General features: G+C 51.4%; 1 protein-coding gene across 2 annotated transcripts in view; it reads left to right on the plus strand.

Annotated features, from left to right (window-relative positions):
• Nucleotides 1–15,608, plus strand: part of Ctnnbip1 (catenin, beta-interacting protein 1) — a 48,976-nt gene extending 33,368 nt beyond the window's left edge. Inside the window, exon 4 of one of the 2 annotated variants that reach the window (XM_006239436.5) lies at nt 13,482–15,608. In XM_006239436.5, the coding sequence (XP_006239498.1) occupies nt 13,482–13,540 (59 nt within the window). In that variant the 3' untranslated portion in view covers nt 13,541–15,608. The remainder of the gene's footprint in view (nt 1–13,481) is intronic. The other variant, NM_001173388.1, reaches the window with a different exon arrangement.
• Nucleotides 15,609–16,206: the final 598 nt, after the last annotated feature.

The raw sequence follows: 16,206 nt of genomic DNA on the forward strand, positions 1-16,206 counted from the left end.
GGCAGGAGTTAGTTTTCTCTTTCCGTTATGTGAGATCCAGAGACGGACCTCAGGTCACCAAGCTTGGCAGCAGAGACTTTTACTGCCGAGCCATTATCCCACCCCATCTTGAACGTTATCCTCGTCAGTGCTGGGCTTACTGACACGCACCGCCATGCGACGTTGAAGATCACACCCAGATATGTGTGTGCCAGACAAGCGCTCTACCACTCGAGCCTCTCGCCGCCCTGTTAGCTCAGTTATTCTTTAAGTTAAACCACAGCTTAAGTTATTTTTGTGTTCATGAGTGTTTTCCCTGTGTGGATGTAAGAGTGCCTGGTACCAGCAGAGGCTGTGGAACTGGAGTTATGTGAGTGTTTGGTTGTAAGCTGGGCTGCCATTTGGGTGCTGGGAATCAAATCCAGGGGCCTGTGCTAGAGCAGCAAGCGCTCTTAACCACTGAGCTATCTTTCCACCGCCTCCCCCACCCCCACCCCATTAACTCAATTTTTACAGAGGTCTGCACTTGATCTTAGCCAAAAGGCCGAGAAGCGATTTTACAGAGGTCTGAACTGGCATTTTTTGTTTGGTTGATTTTTTAAGACAGGGTTCCTCTGTGTAGCTCTGGCTGTCCCCTACTCACTCTGTAGACCAGGCTGGCCTTGAACTCAGAGATCTGCTTGTGTCTGCTTCCCCAGTGCTTGGATTAAAGGCGTGCACCACCACCACCCCAACTTCTAAGCTGGCATCTTGATTAATTTGAGTCCCCTGTTACACTCTCCACTCCCATACCCAGGGCAACTTTTGAACATTCAGAAGTCAGCACTGACAGAGCCACGATGTCACCTTGCACCATGCCCCACAGACAAAGTCAAAAGTATCTCAGTGGGTCCCTGCTACCCTGCACCATGTCCCCTCTCACACTGTAGGTGGCCCAGGAACTGACTTCAGTGCACACAGCTGTGTTCATTCCTCCTGCCTCTGCACTGGGACTCATCCTTCAACCTCCTGCAGTCCAGGCCAGGCCCTCTGCTCACCAGATACTGAGGTCCCTGAGCTCGGGGCTGAGGCCTCCTGGGTGGGCATCTATGCGGCTGGATAGACCTCACTAGGCTCTTGGTGAATACGGTTGAATGCAGTGATTGAACAGGTTCTGGGGCCAGGAGTTAGAGAGGCAGCAACTTCTGTGAGTCCCCAAGGATGCCCAGACTTGACAGGCAGGATTCTGCTTTGAACCAAAAGGACATCAATGCTTCTCTGGGAAGTTGGCCTTTCTGAGATGGGCCAGCGGCAGACATGGTGGGCAATGGGTAGTGTGGGGGTGGAGAGTGGGGGTGGGGCTGCAGCTTCCTGAAGCTGGCACAGAATGCTGAGCATCTGTTTCTCGTCCGTGCTGTCCCACAGGTGTGCCTCGTCTCTCCTGGCTCTGAAGTGATGCATAGTCACTGTAGAAAATGGGAGAGGAGAGACGTAGGCTTAAAGGATCGGGTCCTACTGTGCAGCCATGGACTCTGTTTCGTTCCTTCATATGTTGGCAGCTTTTACAAGATGTGTGTGTGTGTGTGTGTGTGTGTGTGTGTGTGTGTGTGTGTGTGTGTGTGTGTGTGTATAAACTTCAGGCCGTTTCATTGAGCTCTTCAACAATCTTCAAGACAGTGTTGTTTTGGCCATTGCATGATACGCAGCATCTGCCCCATCGTAAGTTGCTGACCAGCCTCTTCCTGTTAGAGCTCATCCCTACTATTAATCACGATGGCAAGCATTTGGTAGGCTCCTTCTCTGTGCCAGGTCCCTTGCAAGCAATGTGCAAGGGTTCTCCCAATGAGTGTCACTGCAGCCCTGTGATGCGTGTTCTCTCTGGCTGAGAGGTAGCCAGCGTGGGTTTCAGATGTGACAGATGTTAACCAGCACCATCTTCATCATTTATGTTTAGATTGACCTATGATGGCTTTCAGGCCAAAGCGGGTTCATTGTCGTTTGCCTGCCTGCCTTTCTTTTTCTTTCTCTGTTCTGGGGTTGAACCCAGGCTCTCACTCATGCCAGGCAAGCATACTAAGCCACGTCTCAGACTTTCATCTGTCTTTTTTTTTTTTTTTCTTTTCTTCTCTTTTCTTTTTTTCAGAGCTGGGGACTGAACCCAGGGCCTTGCGCTTGCTAGGCAAGCGCTCTACCACTGAGCTAAATCCCCAACCCCTCATCTGTCTTTTTAAGCAGGACAGCATATGACCTGAGGACCACGTATCATTGAAATGGTTATATGGGGTCACTGAGGGGATAAGGGAGATTGGGGCTCTTCTGCTGCTTTTCTGTCCTGCACCTGCAGGAGGCTTTGAATGTGCCCACTCTGGACGGTTCAGTCCCTAGCGCTACCCATGGTATAGGGCACCCCGTGAGTACCAGGTATTCCAGACCTGGGGTTTGCAAAGGCCACACTGTAACCAACTGCCCATATAGTCATTGTTGTTTTGTTTTTATAATTTAATTTAGTGTGCACGCATGCATGCACGCACGGATGCACGCACGCATGTCATGGGATGTGTGTAGAGGTCAGAGGATAGCTGGTAGGAGTTGCTCCTCCCACTCTGTGTGGCCAGAAATTGAACACCAGTTGTCAGGCGTGACTGCATCTGACTCTACCCACTGAGCCATCTAGCGGGCCCCTAAGTTTTGTTGAATTTTGCTTAAGATTTATTTTATCTTTGATTACATGGATATGTGTGGTGTGTGGAAGGTATGCGTACATATCTGAGGCTCATGGGTACATGCATGTATGAGTGAAGTGCCCATGGAATCCTGGAGGGGATGTTAGAATTCCTGGAGCTGGAGTCATAGGTAGGTGTGAGTCACCCAACGTGGGGGATGGGAACTGAACTTGGGTCCTTCACAGGGACTTTCACCACATGGGTGCTCATCTCTCCAGCCTCCTAGAGATGCTTTTACATGGCTTGGCTTGTTTTTTGAGATACGTAGCCCACATTGGCCTTGAACTTAGATTTGCCTCAGCCTCTCATGTGCTGGGATTACCCATGAGTGCCATCACACCTGTCCAGTGTCCCAAGGCTGACATGGCTTGTTCTGACCTCCTTGTTCTTTCTCAGCCTAGGGATTCCTAAGAGACATACCTGGTCTGCCTTTGAGAGCTACTGGTTGTCACAGTAGTTCCCTGAGCCTGGCATAGCCTTTGCCAGAGTCCACTTTCTCCAGAGATTTCCATGAAAGGGCTGTGAGCTTTCACAAGCCTGCTGGCTTCCCCTGCAGAAGCAGGCGCCTGGGCGAGGCTGCTGGAGAACCTAGAATAGTTCCTTGGGTCTCGTGGGTAAACTGACTTATTATTTAGCTTACTATATAGGCTCATTATGATAGCTGTGTTTTAGGGAAAACAGCAGGAACTCAGCACTTTGGAAGTGATCCAGCTCTGCAATTACTCCACTTGACCCTTGTGGTGCCCTGGGCTGGAAGAGGGTAGGAGAGTAGAATGAGCAGCTCCATTTCCCACCCGGTGCGTTAAGTTCTGTGGAGCCCCCTCCCCTAGCAGCAATCTGCCTCTGCTCTTTCTCTTCCTTCATGTGCCCTCGCACACCCTCCCAGAGGCAGCTGGGACCCAGCTCCACCCTCCAGAGCCCCATGCCAGTCTGCGCTCTGAATGTGTGGTTACACAGTGTCAGGAATCCATGGGAAAGGGTCTGTGGTTTGTTTGTTTGCAGTCCACATCCAGGCCCAGAGTAGCTGTTTCTGCTTCGACCAAAGCCTCGTGCAGTGGCTTCCTGGGCAGCGGCTTCTCGGCACCTCCCTCGATACATGGGCCCCTCCACTGTGGTGCCCGGCTCTCCTCTGCCCTGCCTGGCTACTTCAAGTTTCCTTCTGGGGGCCCCCAGGTGAAATCAGTCAGTGCTAGAATTAGAGTCGGCCCAGGGAGAATTCACTGTGGGACAGGAAGCACGGTCTCTTAACTTTAATCAACACTTGTGTGAGAATTACCTGTAACCCAGTAACAGAGTTGGGCCAGAAGTCACATGACAGTACAAAAATCCGTGGGGATCTGATTCCTAACTCCTGTCCCTGAGAAGAAAAAGAAGAGACAATCAGTGCGTGAGAGGCAGGCCAGCTGCTCCCGCAGCACCCCAGTCTGAGCTCTGTAGCCCAGCCTGGTGGGTTCTGTTCTTTTTTTTTTTTTTTAAAGATTTATTTATTATATATAAGTACACCGTAGCTGTCTTCAGATACACCAGAAGAGGGCATCGGATCTCCTTACAGATGGTTGTGAACCACCATGTGGTTGCTGGGAATTGAACTCAGGACCTCTGGAAGAGCAGTTGGGTGCTCTTAACCGCTGAGCCATCTCTCCAGCCCCGGGTTCTGTTCTTTAAAGCTGAGAACAAATGCTTGGAAGACATTAAAGCCCTGGCATGACTTAGACCTCCTGAGAGGTGGGCCTCTGACCTGGAGGGGAGCTGAGGGCACCTCTGTAGCAGCTGGACAGCTCCAGTCACATTAGCCTCTCATTACTGTAAGCTCAGCATGGCGTTTGGTGACAGCCCTGTCCTCCATGAAGGGCAGACACTAGGGTATCTGTACAAATGCAGAAGAGCTTTGGCTGTGTAGATGTCCACGTGTGACTGACTGGGAGTGGGGCCCACTCAGGAAGCCAGAATGCAGGCTCCAGGCCTTTGCTCACCCCAGCGAATCACAGCACCTGCCGGGAGAGCTTGGTAACCTGCAGTTCAAACGAGGCAGGAGCACTCGGGAGTTGATCGAGCCAGTGCCACACCGAGGGCTGTGCAGGCTCAGAGTTCCTCCCTAGATTCAGTGAGTCCTAGAGATGCCATATTTTCCTAGGATGCCGCATCGTAAACAAAGCTAGCTGTGTTGAAGTTGGTCTGCCTCTCGATACTGTGGTATCTGAGGTAGCAGTGTCACCTGAGCTTAGGAATTCCAGGCTAGCTGCAGGCGAGATGTCACAGCTCTGTCTTGGGGATGAGGTGGAAGAAACAAAACAAACAACAAGGAAAGACCTGCAGGTGCCCCTGGTGCGCGGAGCCTAATGCAGGGTCTTTAGGGCGCCCTTGCGGAGACCAGCCCGTGTCACTCCCACGTTCTGTCCCGTTCTGTTTGCTTGTTTGTTTTCTGTTGCCCAAAGCCACTTATGAGAGGAAAGGATTTATTTCATCTTACAGATCACAGGCTCTCAAGGCTCCTCCCACTTGCTGTCCCACACAGCATTCTGTCTGACCAAAGAGCCCACAGCCAAGGAAGCTGACTCCTCGATGACTCACCCCACCCCCACCAGGCATCCACCCAGGGAGTGACGCCTTCCATAGCGGACTGGCCCTCCTAGATCAATTAGCAATGAAAAATGAAAACAGTCTCCCACAGCAGGTCTGGTCTGGGCAGTCCTTGAGTTGAGGCTCCTTCTGAGGTGATCCTAAGCTGTGTCGAGTTGACAGTTGAAGCTAACTAGTATTTATGACATACTCAGACTCTCTGGTCTAGAAGAGCTTATATTTTGGGGGAGACATTGGAAAACTTAAGGGAGGAGAATTAACCCCTCACCTAGGAAAGGAAGCTGTGGGCTGGAGAGGTGGCTCAGCGGTTAAGAGCACTGATTGCTCTTCCAGAGGTCCTGAGTTCAAATCCCAGCAACCACATGGTGGCTCACAACCATCTATAATGAGATCTGATGCCCTCTTCTGGTGTATCTGAAGACAGCTACAGTGTACTCATATACATTAAATAAATAAATCTTTAAAAAAAAAAAAAAAAAAAAGGAAGCTGTAAAGGCCCAGTGCGTGCGTGCGTGCGTGCGTGCGTGCATGCGTGCGTGCGTGCGTGTTGCATCTCAGCAGACTGGGAGGGGGACAGGGGTCTCAGGGAACACAGCTGGGATTTGACCCCACGGTTGTCCCTACACATTATTCCTAGTGTGGTAGAGTAATGGGACAGGTGCTCTTTAACAAACTGCAGATGAGTAAACGGAGACTGGGTGAGCAGGAACTCCCCTTAGATACACAGGTAGTCAGCGTCAGCCCAGGTCCTAGATGCCGCGGCTTGCTACTGTAGCACACCGAGGCAGCTGAAGCCTGGGAAGGGCCTTTAGTTGTCTCCTGTACCTTCATGAGCCTGTGCTAGGAATCCATCTCTGACAGCTCTGGGTGCTGGAGCCCAGTAGGCGCCGCTGAGACTCCTGATGCTCCCGCTGCTAAGTCCTTGGTGAATCAGAACCCACTGTTCCCATAGCAACCCGAGTGCGGTGCTACCTTGGGTAAAAAGCATCTGCTGGGAGCTTTGGGGTATCAACGCGGAGGTGTATGGAACACCTGGCTCATAGCCTTGGGCTGCTAAAAACAGCACATGCTGCCCAGTGGGTGTTGGTTTATGTGGAAGGAAGCCCAGTACAGGGTGAGCACCAGCCTTACTCTCCTCAGAAGTCCTTCCTTTGGTGGGCCCCTGGGACCTGCTTTTTCCATTCCCCAGAGCTGGAAGCTGAGGCATCGCAGTGGAGTAGTAAATGGCGAGCACTCGGTAACACTCTAGGTTATGAGCATGAGGAGGTGCTCCCCACCCAGGTAACACTCTAGATTATGAGCATGAGGAGGTGCTCCCCACCCAGGTAGTCAGGGAGGGGGCCTGAGCACCCAGAGTGGGAATCACTGGACCACTGACATCCTTGGCTCCAGCATGAGCTAGTGCCATGTGTGCTGGAAATGTCTCACTGAGCTTGGAGCTCACAAGGCTCAGGAGGGTGCTCCCTAGAGATGTGGAAGCACTTAACCAAAGTGCCCGGCATTAGTTATGACTCACAAGGGGGTTCCCTCTGTCCCCCTTGGGAGTGTGGAGTCTCTGCAGCCTTGGGGTTGCAGTTCTTTAAGCTTTTCAGGCTGCTAATTTTTAAAAAAGACTTATTTTATTTTATATTTATGAATGTTTTGCCTGTGTCTGTGTCTGTGCACCACATGAATGGCTGGTGTCCACAGAGGTCAGAAGAAGCCATTGGACTTCCTGGAACTAGAATTACAAATGGTTGTGAGCCACCAAGTAGGTGCTGGAATCAAATGGAGGTCCTCTGCAGTAGCAACAAGTACTAACCCCTGAGGCATGCTGGGACTGCAGATGCACACACCACATTCTGCCCTCACAAGACTCGGGGATTTAACTTAAGTCGCCATATCGTCAGCCTTCCACCTTGTTTTTGAGATAGAATCTCTAACTGAGTCTGGAGTCTACCAGTTGGTTAAACTAGCTGGTCAGTGAGCCCCGAGGGTGTTCGTGTCTCCGTATAGCCTAGCATGAAGGTTTCAGACACACCCTGCTGCACACCATGTTTACGTGGGTGCTGAGGATCTGAGTACATGCCCTGCTTACACAGCAAGCACTTTAGCAACCAACTGAACCGTCTTCCCAGGCCTCTAGGCTTGTACTTTGATTAGCTAGGTATAAAGTTCCCTAGGATACAAGAGACAATGGGTACCTAACCCCAGGATGTCTGAAGCCAGAATAGTCCTGGGACCTAAGCCAGTAAGGGGTGCTGTGACCTTAAAGATGGCAGAGCCAAGGCCCCCATCCGCAGGGCTCCTGTTCTCATGTCAGTTGGTCTCTGAGGTCATATGGTATCCAGCTGTGGCTGGTGCTGCTCCTATGAGTCCCCCTTTTCCACAATGCCATCTCTACAGGGGCTGTGTGCATCCTGGTTTGTGGGCTCTTTGGGCTTGCAAGAGACAAGTTTAAGGTCAGCCTGGGCTACATATGGTGACCCTGTCTTATGTTGCAACAAAAAATAGCAAGAGTGATTCCCAACTTCAGGAACCCTTCTTTAAACCTCATTTCACTGATGTGATCTGGTTTGGGTGTAAGTGCGGGTTTGAGATAGAGCCTGGCTTCCAACACTGCTGGTGTGAACTCATGGCCAGCTCACAAACAGACCAGTGACCCCATTGTCTGCCTCCCGCCCCCGGCCAGGGGCCAGCTTCCCTGTTTCTATGCTCCTGCATTTTTGTCATTTTTCTCTCCCCAGTCACTTGACTAGCTCCACTAAAGGGCCAAAGCTGGCATCGGCCGTGGGATGGAAGGTCCAGTGGGTGCCTGCCCCACCCTGTTCAGAGAGCTGAGCCTCAGCCCTGCTGTTGGCTGAGCCGCAGTGGTGCAGAGAGGACAGCTGACACTTGACTTCATGTTGACTTCCCCCAGGCATCCCGGGCTGAGGTGGTGCTGTTTTTTAATCCTGAGTCTTGGTTCCATTCTCGTAGTGACACAGAGAGATTGGTCCAGGCTTTGATTGAGGCTTGGTATTCCTCTGTCCCCTGGATGACTACAGACAGATAGTTGTTTCTCTTCTCTTAGGAAAACTAACAAGGTGCCCTGTGTAGTTAAAGGCAAGGGCTCCAAAACCTGGGCCTCCAGTTCTGCTTCGAGTCTCTGAACAAAGGCTCTGAATATGACCAAGAAACAAGGCTAGTCCCCAGTCACATAGCATGTACACCAAATAACGATAAGACTAACGGGATGTAAGTCAATTTTAGACTGCTTACCCAGCATTCCTGAGGCCTTGGCTTGATCCCCAGTACTACAAAAAACTGGGTGTGAGGTACAACACCTGTAATCTCAGAACTTGGGAACAGGAGATAGGAAGGTCAGGAAATGAAAGTCATCCTTGGCTACTCAGTGAGTTCAAGGCTGGGCTGGGCTCCTTCAAGGCTGGCCTGGGTTTAATGAGAGCATGTTTCTGATCCTTACCCCTAACTGCCACCACCATGGTGCTGAGAATGCTCAAGACTGCAGCTGCCAGGGTAACAAGACCTCGGGCTCTGCTTCAGCGTGGCCTTCGGAAAGGGTGGGGTTTGCACAGGGAAGACTCCAACTTCCCCACTTCCTTACCAGTGCTGGCTACTGTCTTCAGCTTTTACCCTGCCCCGCCCTATTCACGTGTGGGAAGCCTCACCTCCTGGGAACTTGGACTTGGGTCTCCAGCATGATGCAGAGCTGCTCTCAGAGCTCGCTGAGCATGCCTGTGACCCCAGCACTCAGGAGGCAGAGACCGAAGGATCCTGAGTCTGAGGCCACCCTGGGCTACATAGTGAGACCCGTTTCTAAGAAAACTGAGTTCAGCTGGAGCCGTAGCTCAGTGGTCATCTAGCCTCTTGCTTCTTGTGCCCTGGATTTACTTATTCAATCCATCACTGAAAAGGGCTGGTGGTGTGTGGGTGATAAACTTCATCCTCTTTTTTTTTTGAGTGGTGAGAGCAGAAGGCTAGCCCATTAGAGGTGGTGCATGCCTTTAGCCCAGCACAGAGGCACAGAGCAAGTTCCAGGACAGCCAGGGCCACAGAGAAACTTCGTCTTGGGAAAAAACCAAACAAAGCAGTACCTGAGTTCTATCCCCAAGGACCCATGTGGTGGAAGGAGGGAGCAGACCTCTGACCTCCGTGTGCTATGGCACACATTCTCACCACACGGTAAATGAACAGGTGTGAAAGTTTGTTCCTAAATGCCATAGTATTATTATGAATGATACCATCAGTTATTTTCTTAGCTTCATCTTCAGATCTCCTTGCTGGTATATGCAGGTAGACTTGCACATTGGTCTTCTGCCCCACAAGTCTGTCATAGTCACTACGATAGCTGTTTAGTAAGTAGAAATTGCAGAGCATTCTCTGCATATAAGATTATGACATCCACGAATAGAAGAAGCTCCCTTTCTAATACATATACTATTAAGTTAGTTGCTTTTGCCTCTTTGCCCAGGAATGAACTTTTAGAACAATCTAGAGAAGCCAGGTGTGGCATAGTCCTGAAAGGTCAGCATCAGGGAGACCAAGTCAGAGGCTTGCCAGTCAAAGGCCAGTCTGGGCTACACGAGACCCTGTCTCTAGTGTCCAGAGCAGAACAAAAACCAATTTGAGTAGAAATGGTGAGTGCAGATGGACCTCTCTGTGTTCCTGCCTTGATGGGGTGGGTTTTAGCCCTGCACTATGGTGAAGGCTGTGGAGTTCGCGTCCTGACCTTTATCAGGATAGAACAACTCCATGTTTCTTCTCTGGTGCATCTTCTATCATGAGGGATGTTGGGTTTTGTTAGACTCGCTTTCTGTGTCTGTCGAGGGGATTGTGTGCGGTTTGCCCTTTACTCTGTTGGTAGGCTATATTACATCACCTGACTTTCAGATGTTAAGCCAACCTTGCATCCCTAGAAAAATCCCATTTGGTCTGGAAATATGTCGCTCTGCGTAATTTGCTAACATTCTGTTAAATGTCTGTCTATATTCATAGGAGGTCCACAACATCTGGTTCCTGTGTGTGTGTGTGTGTGTGTGTGTGTGTGTGTGTGTGTGTGTGTATGTGTGTGTGTGTATGTGTGTGTATGTGTGTATGTGTGTGTATATGTGTGTAGTGTGTATGTATATGTATGTATGCGTGTGTGTATGTGTGTGTATATGTGTGTATGTGTGTGTATATATGTGTTTATGTGTGTATATGTGTGTGTGTCTGTGTGTGTGTGTGTCTGTGTGTGTATGTGTGTATGTGTGTGTATATGTGTATGTGTGTTTAGTGTGTGTGTGTATGTATATACACACATGTATATAGTGTGTATGCGCGTGTGTGTGTGTGTGTGTGTGTGTGTGTGTGTGTGTGTGTGGTTTCAGTAGTCTTATTGTTCAGTTTGCTGGAAAAGGTGTTTAGGAGCATCTGAGTAGCTCCTGTGTGCCTGTCAACCTGCATCTGGTGGGAATCAGTGGCGCTCTGAGTACAAGAGCTGTCTGTCAGTGGATACCACTGGGGAAGCAGAACTTTACCTGTAACTCAGATTACTGGCCTGGAGGTAGAGGATGACCACTTATAGGACAGCAGAGAGGGTACCTGAGGGACCTGCTGTGCCCTTGTCCCAGGAACTGAATTTTAGGGCTGCAGCCACAGTGGCCAACTGAGTAGCTCTCCCATCCTTTTTGTTTGCTGATCCAAAGGCCAGAGACAGGAGAGACCACCAGCTTTAACTGAATGCTGAGTATCTGTCCCACTCCTGATAGGGACAGGTCAGAGGATGCTCCGCCCTCTCTCTGGCTTCAAAGGAAGGGAGTTCTGGTGGCCAGCACGTCCCCTAGGAACAGGAGCGGGTGTGGGATGGGCAGCACTTCTGATGACTCCTTCTGCAGCTCTAACAGAACACAGGCTCTGAAATGAGGCCTGTGGGTTCCCAGTCAGGGAGGATGTAGCCAGCTGGCAGTGTGGGAGGGTAAAATTCTTACAGAGCTTCTGCTCTAGGTGTCCTGTTACATATTCATCAGAGTAAATTGTGACCTTGTCAATGTCATTGTCCTGGTTAGTGTTATCATTGCTGTGGTGAAACACCATGACCAAAGGCAGCTTGGGAGGAAGGGGTTTATTTCACTCACAGTTCCAGAGAACAGCAGTGAGGGCAGAAGCTCACACAGGGCAGGAACCTGGAGGCAGAGCTGATGCCGAGGCCATGGAGGGGCGCTGCTTACTGGTTTGCTCTCCATGCCTTGCTCAACCTGCTTCCTTATAGAACCCAGGACCACAGCCCAGGGTCGGCACCACCCACAAAGGGCTGGACCCTCCCACACCAGTCACTAATTAAGGAAAGGCCCTACTGGCTTGCCTACAGCCCAGTCTTATGGAAGCATTTTCTCAGTGAGGCTCCCTCCTTTCAGATGACCTCAGCTTGTGGCAGGCTGACATAAAAAACAGCCAGCACAGTTGCTGTCTTCATGGTATAAGACATGTTCCCAAGAGCAGTCTGCAGAGCCCAGCCATGGGGGTTTGAGCTTCTCTAAGGAGCTAGTGGCCCAAGGTCCCTGCGAGAAGTTCCACGAGGCAGACTAGGAAGGAAGAGAGTGGGTTGTCACCATTCATTGCCACAGAAGCATCTTCTGCTCACACCTCCCCAGCAGTCTTGCTTCGACCCCCTCATGCCTAGCGAGCTGGAGGCAGCCCTCAGAGAAACCAGCATCTGTTAGGTACCCAGCTCAGCCGCCACTCAGGGTATGACGTAATCCTGGCGACAATCCCGCTTGCAGTGATCATGCATGGTCCCAGGACTGGAGTGAGAACAGAAAGAAAGGATCTGCAGGTCCTGTCAAGCAAGGAGCCAGATGTCTGCGTTCCTTTCTGGAGGCTTGTCTGTCTTTCTGAGAATGCCGATCAGGCAGAAACAGGCAGAAACAGGCTGGGAGGGTGATAGAGTGCGTTCCCTTAGCACCACTCTGCTGATGTGAAGGCAGGATTTCCGGATGTAACGCGTTCAATGTGGGCCGCCCTTGTACAGCACTACCTGAGGCGCCTTCCGGCTCCTCCAGGCAGCAAGGTGCACAGGAAGCTCTTCTTTGTGGTGTGGACAAGATGGCCAACCCTGTGCTGACTCTGCACCCAACCCAACCCTTGGAGACCTTTCCTTTCCCTGCTGTCCCCATCTGCCTCTTCTGGGGAGACTGCCTCCAGTAGCACACACAACAGGGAGGTGTGCCAGAGGGTCCCGGCAGCCTCACAATCACTGCTTAGGGCAGATGCTGGACAGAGAGTGGAAAGCAGGGACAGTAGCATTTCCAGCATCGGCCCTCCTCCCCTCCCCTCTTCTGGCCATGTGTCAGGGCCAGGCTCAGGGAAAGCCAGAGACAGGGAGCAATTTCCTGAGTGGCTGGACTAGAATCTCAGATTCAGGATTGAGAAAAACTACCAGGATGGGTTCCCTGCATTTCTGTCAAGCCTGGCTGGCCAGCAGCAGGCTGGAGATGGGCGTGGCCAGGCTCCTCAGAGCAAGGGCTGGGGTTGAGCAAAGGAGGCTGTTGCAAAGATGAATGGTGTTCGCATTCATAACGGGAGGGCCGGCAAGATGACTCAGTGTGTAAAGGTGCTTGCCACCAAGCTTGACCACTTAAGTTCGATCCCTAAAGCTCCTGTAAAGGTGAAAGGAAAACCTGTTTTGTAGGGCTGTCACCTGACCTTTTCACACATGCGGGGATGTCCCCACTGTACAACAGTGAACATACACACTCTTCAGTTATTTGATTCATCTCCTAGCCATGTGACTTTGAACAAGCCTCTGGACCTTACCCTAAAGCTTTGCAGCAGGGTGGGATGGCTGTCATGTCCCCAGCTTGGCTGCAGGAAGTTGAATGAGAGGCGGCATTACTTAGAAACACTTTTCATCGCCTTCCCTATTGTTTTTCTTAGGTTTCCATATGCCCCAGGTTGGCCCTGAACTCACTGTGTAGCCAAGGATGACCATGAACTTTTGGTCCCCTTGCCTTCACCTCTTGAGTACAGGAATCACGTACCACACCACCCAGTCTGTGTGCTGCTAGGGACCCAACCCAAGTGGTTTGCATGCCAGTCAAGCCCTCTGTCAACCGAGTGATGGCACTTGGAGGCACTCTGAGCTCAGTGTTGTTTTGCCAGGGGTGGGAAAATAAAGGAGGGGTGCTCCCCAGTGAGCACAGCCTTTCTGCCTTGTCCTAATTCCAGAAGCCATCAGCGGTTCTTGTCCCCTGTCTGCAGGTGCAGAGGACGTGGTGATGGCGTTTTCCAGATCGGAGACGGAAGACCGGAGGCAGTAGCTGGAAGCCCCTGGCAACCCCTGGAAGCTACCGATGGCCAAGAGATCTGTATGGCTCCTCTGCCGGTCGAGTGGCAGCAAACCACCGTCTTCTTACCCCTTGCTCCCCTCACCCCATCCAACCCTCCCCAGCCAGCCACTCAGCAGGGCTGGCATCAAGGTGGTTTGTGATTGGCTTGAAGGGATGGACTTGTGATTGGCTGCAGAAAGAAACCTTTTTATTTTTAAACCTTGACCAACGGAAACCTTTTATTTTTATTTCTGACTCTTTATTTTTTTAAAAGTTTGCGCCTCGGTATCTGGCTTCCCTGGAAGCTGTCCGAGCTCTGGTGCTTTATTTAGGTCATTTTTAGGAATGTGAAGAGGCCCAATTGGCTGCTTAAACTGGAAAAAGGTTGTGATTGGCTGGCTAGTGGGACATGGTCTTTTCTTTGATTGGCTGCGGGTGTTCTGCTCACATCATCAACTTCCTCTGTTCTGAATGCAGAAAACAGGGTTTGGGATATTGATTGTTATAGTTGACTTGAAAAAAAAAAAGAAGAAAAGAAAGAAATGGAATGAGCCTTGCAATATTTATTACACAAAAGGCTGGCTGCTGCCGTCACTGGGTGGGTTTGCGTTTGCATTTGATTGGCAGTAAGTGTGTGGGCTTGGTCTCCCATTGGCTCACCCCTAACTCCTGTCACCGTAGGCTCACTTCCGCTCGGCTGCTTATTTGAGGCCTGAGGCTACACCTGGAGATTGCATGTGCTTTAATGACCACACCTGCCTCCACCAGCAAAGGGACCCCAGGGACCCAGAGCAGGGTCCACAGCTGGAGAACACGGCCCCCAAGGAGCTTTGCGTTGTCCTGAGCCAGCAGCCCAGAGCTCAGAGGTGACCAGGAGGCAGGGTTGATGTACTCGATTCTGAGAGTTGGCAGCTGGCCAGTTTCCTGAAGCGCATGGATTGTGCAGAGCTCCTCAGGCCTCCCTGGCCAGCCCATGCTAAGTACCAGAGCGCCGACTGGCAGCTCCGGCCTCTCTGCTGCCCCCTGTGTCTCACTTCCCCAGGCCTTGGCATCCCCAGATCCTGAACATTATGTGGGGTCTTTGCCAGAGCCTTGAACCCAAGCAGATATCCCAGTTTCACTTCCAGAACCCCAGAGGCTCCAAGCTTGACTCCAAGCACAACCTAACCAGGCTACCCAGGCAGGGGCTGTTGCCAGTGGGAGTATGTCCTGGACAGCAGATGTGGAGCCCAAGCCCCCATTACATTGTATCTCACCGTGTCAGCATAGAAGGGAGAGTAGCATGGACGACCAGCTAGACTTTCACACAGTAGCCCCGCAGGCTCCTCAGATCCAGCCCCAGGGTCACATTTTAGAGCAGCTCCTGAGAAGGATCTGGGTCATCATTCCACCCCTGCCACACCATCCCTGAGAGCAAGAGAAATGCCTTTCTGATCCTGTCGGAGTATCTTTTCCCTTCTCGGGGCTTAGACCTCCCATGTCAGGGAGTGTGCAGGAGCCCAGTGCCAGCCTGTCTTGAGACCAAGCCCTAGGGCACCTACTGGTTGGGGGATGGCTTGAGCCTACCAGCCTTGTTCCAGGAGAATCTGAACGTCACGTCCTTCAGCACCTGGGCCCTGTTAACGGATGTGACATGCTTTACCCAATGAGCTCCGGGGAGCGAGGACAGTGGAGAAGCATCACCAACCCCGGCCTGCCAGCAAGAGCCCGAGGAGACAGCATCCTGGAGAGGAACCATGCGTGTGCAGGCCCGGCGTGAGCTCACACACTGACAGCCTGCTCTGCTGGCTCAGTGTGGCCTGGCGATGTGACTGGGCCCCCCGGGCTAATGGGTTGTTCAGTCTCCACTCACTTGTGTGATTGTAAACTCGGGTGTTGCCAGCTTCAGTTGGTTCCCGTGGCTGCCTCAAGGCCAAGTGCTGATGGTGTGTGCTCTAAGCAGTGGTTCTCAGGTCAGCCGGTGAGGAAGAAAGATGCAAGTGTCGCTCTGGCTTCTTATTCCAACTGAAAGTCTTATCTAATGGAGGAAAAATTAACAATAAAGATTTCTCACAGCTTGGTGGGTGAGCTGAGCTGGTTTCTCTCTCAAAGCTGACACTACTGGACCCCTTCCCAGGGGGCATGAGGAGGAGGGAGGGAGGGCAGCATCAAGTTTGATGAGTGGGTTTGGCCTGGCCGGGGTTGTAGCTCAATGGGCAGTGCATACTTAGCATGCCCGAAGCCCTGTGCTGATCCTCAGCATCATATAAACCAATTGTGGTGACTCATACCTGTAATCCCAGTAATTGTGAGGCTGAGGCAGGGGAATGAGGTGAGTTCCAGGTCAGCCTGGGCTACAGAATACCTGTCTTGAAAAGGAAAGGAAAAGAAGGGGGGGTTGGGGATTTAGCTCAGTGGTAGAGCGCTTGCCTAGCAAGCGCAAGGCCCTGGGTTCAGTCCCCAGCTCCGAAAAAAAGAAAAAAGAAGAAGAAAAAAAAAGAAAAGAAAAGAAGGGGGGAAAAAAAAGCTGGGTGTATTCATTCACACATACATGTAGTCTCAGCTCCTGTAAGGTAGGCGTGGGAGAATCGGGAGCTCGTGGTCATCTTTGATTTTATAGCCGGTTCCAGGCCAGTCTGAACTACATGAGACCTTACCTTGAAAGGGGAGGGAGGTGT

Source organism: Rattus norvegicus, chromosome 5 (assembly GCF_036323735.1).
Source record: "Rattus norvegicus strain BN/NHsdMcwi chromosome 5, GRCr8, whole genome shotgun sequence".
NCBI classification, from domain to species: domain Eukaryota; kingdom Metazoa; phylum Chordata; class Mammalia; order Rodentia; family Muridae; genus Rattus; species Rattus norvegicus.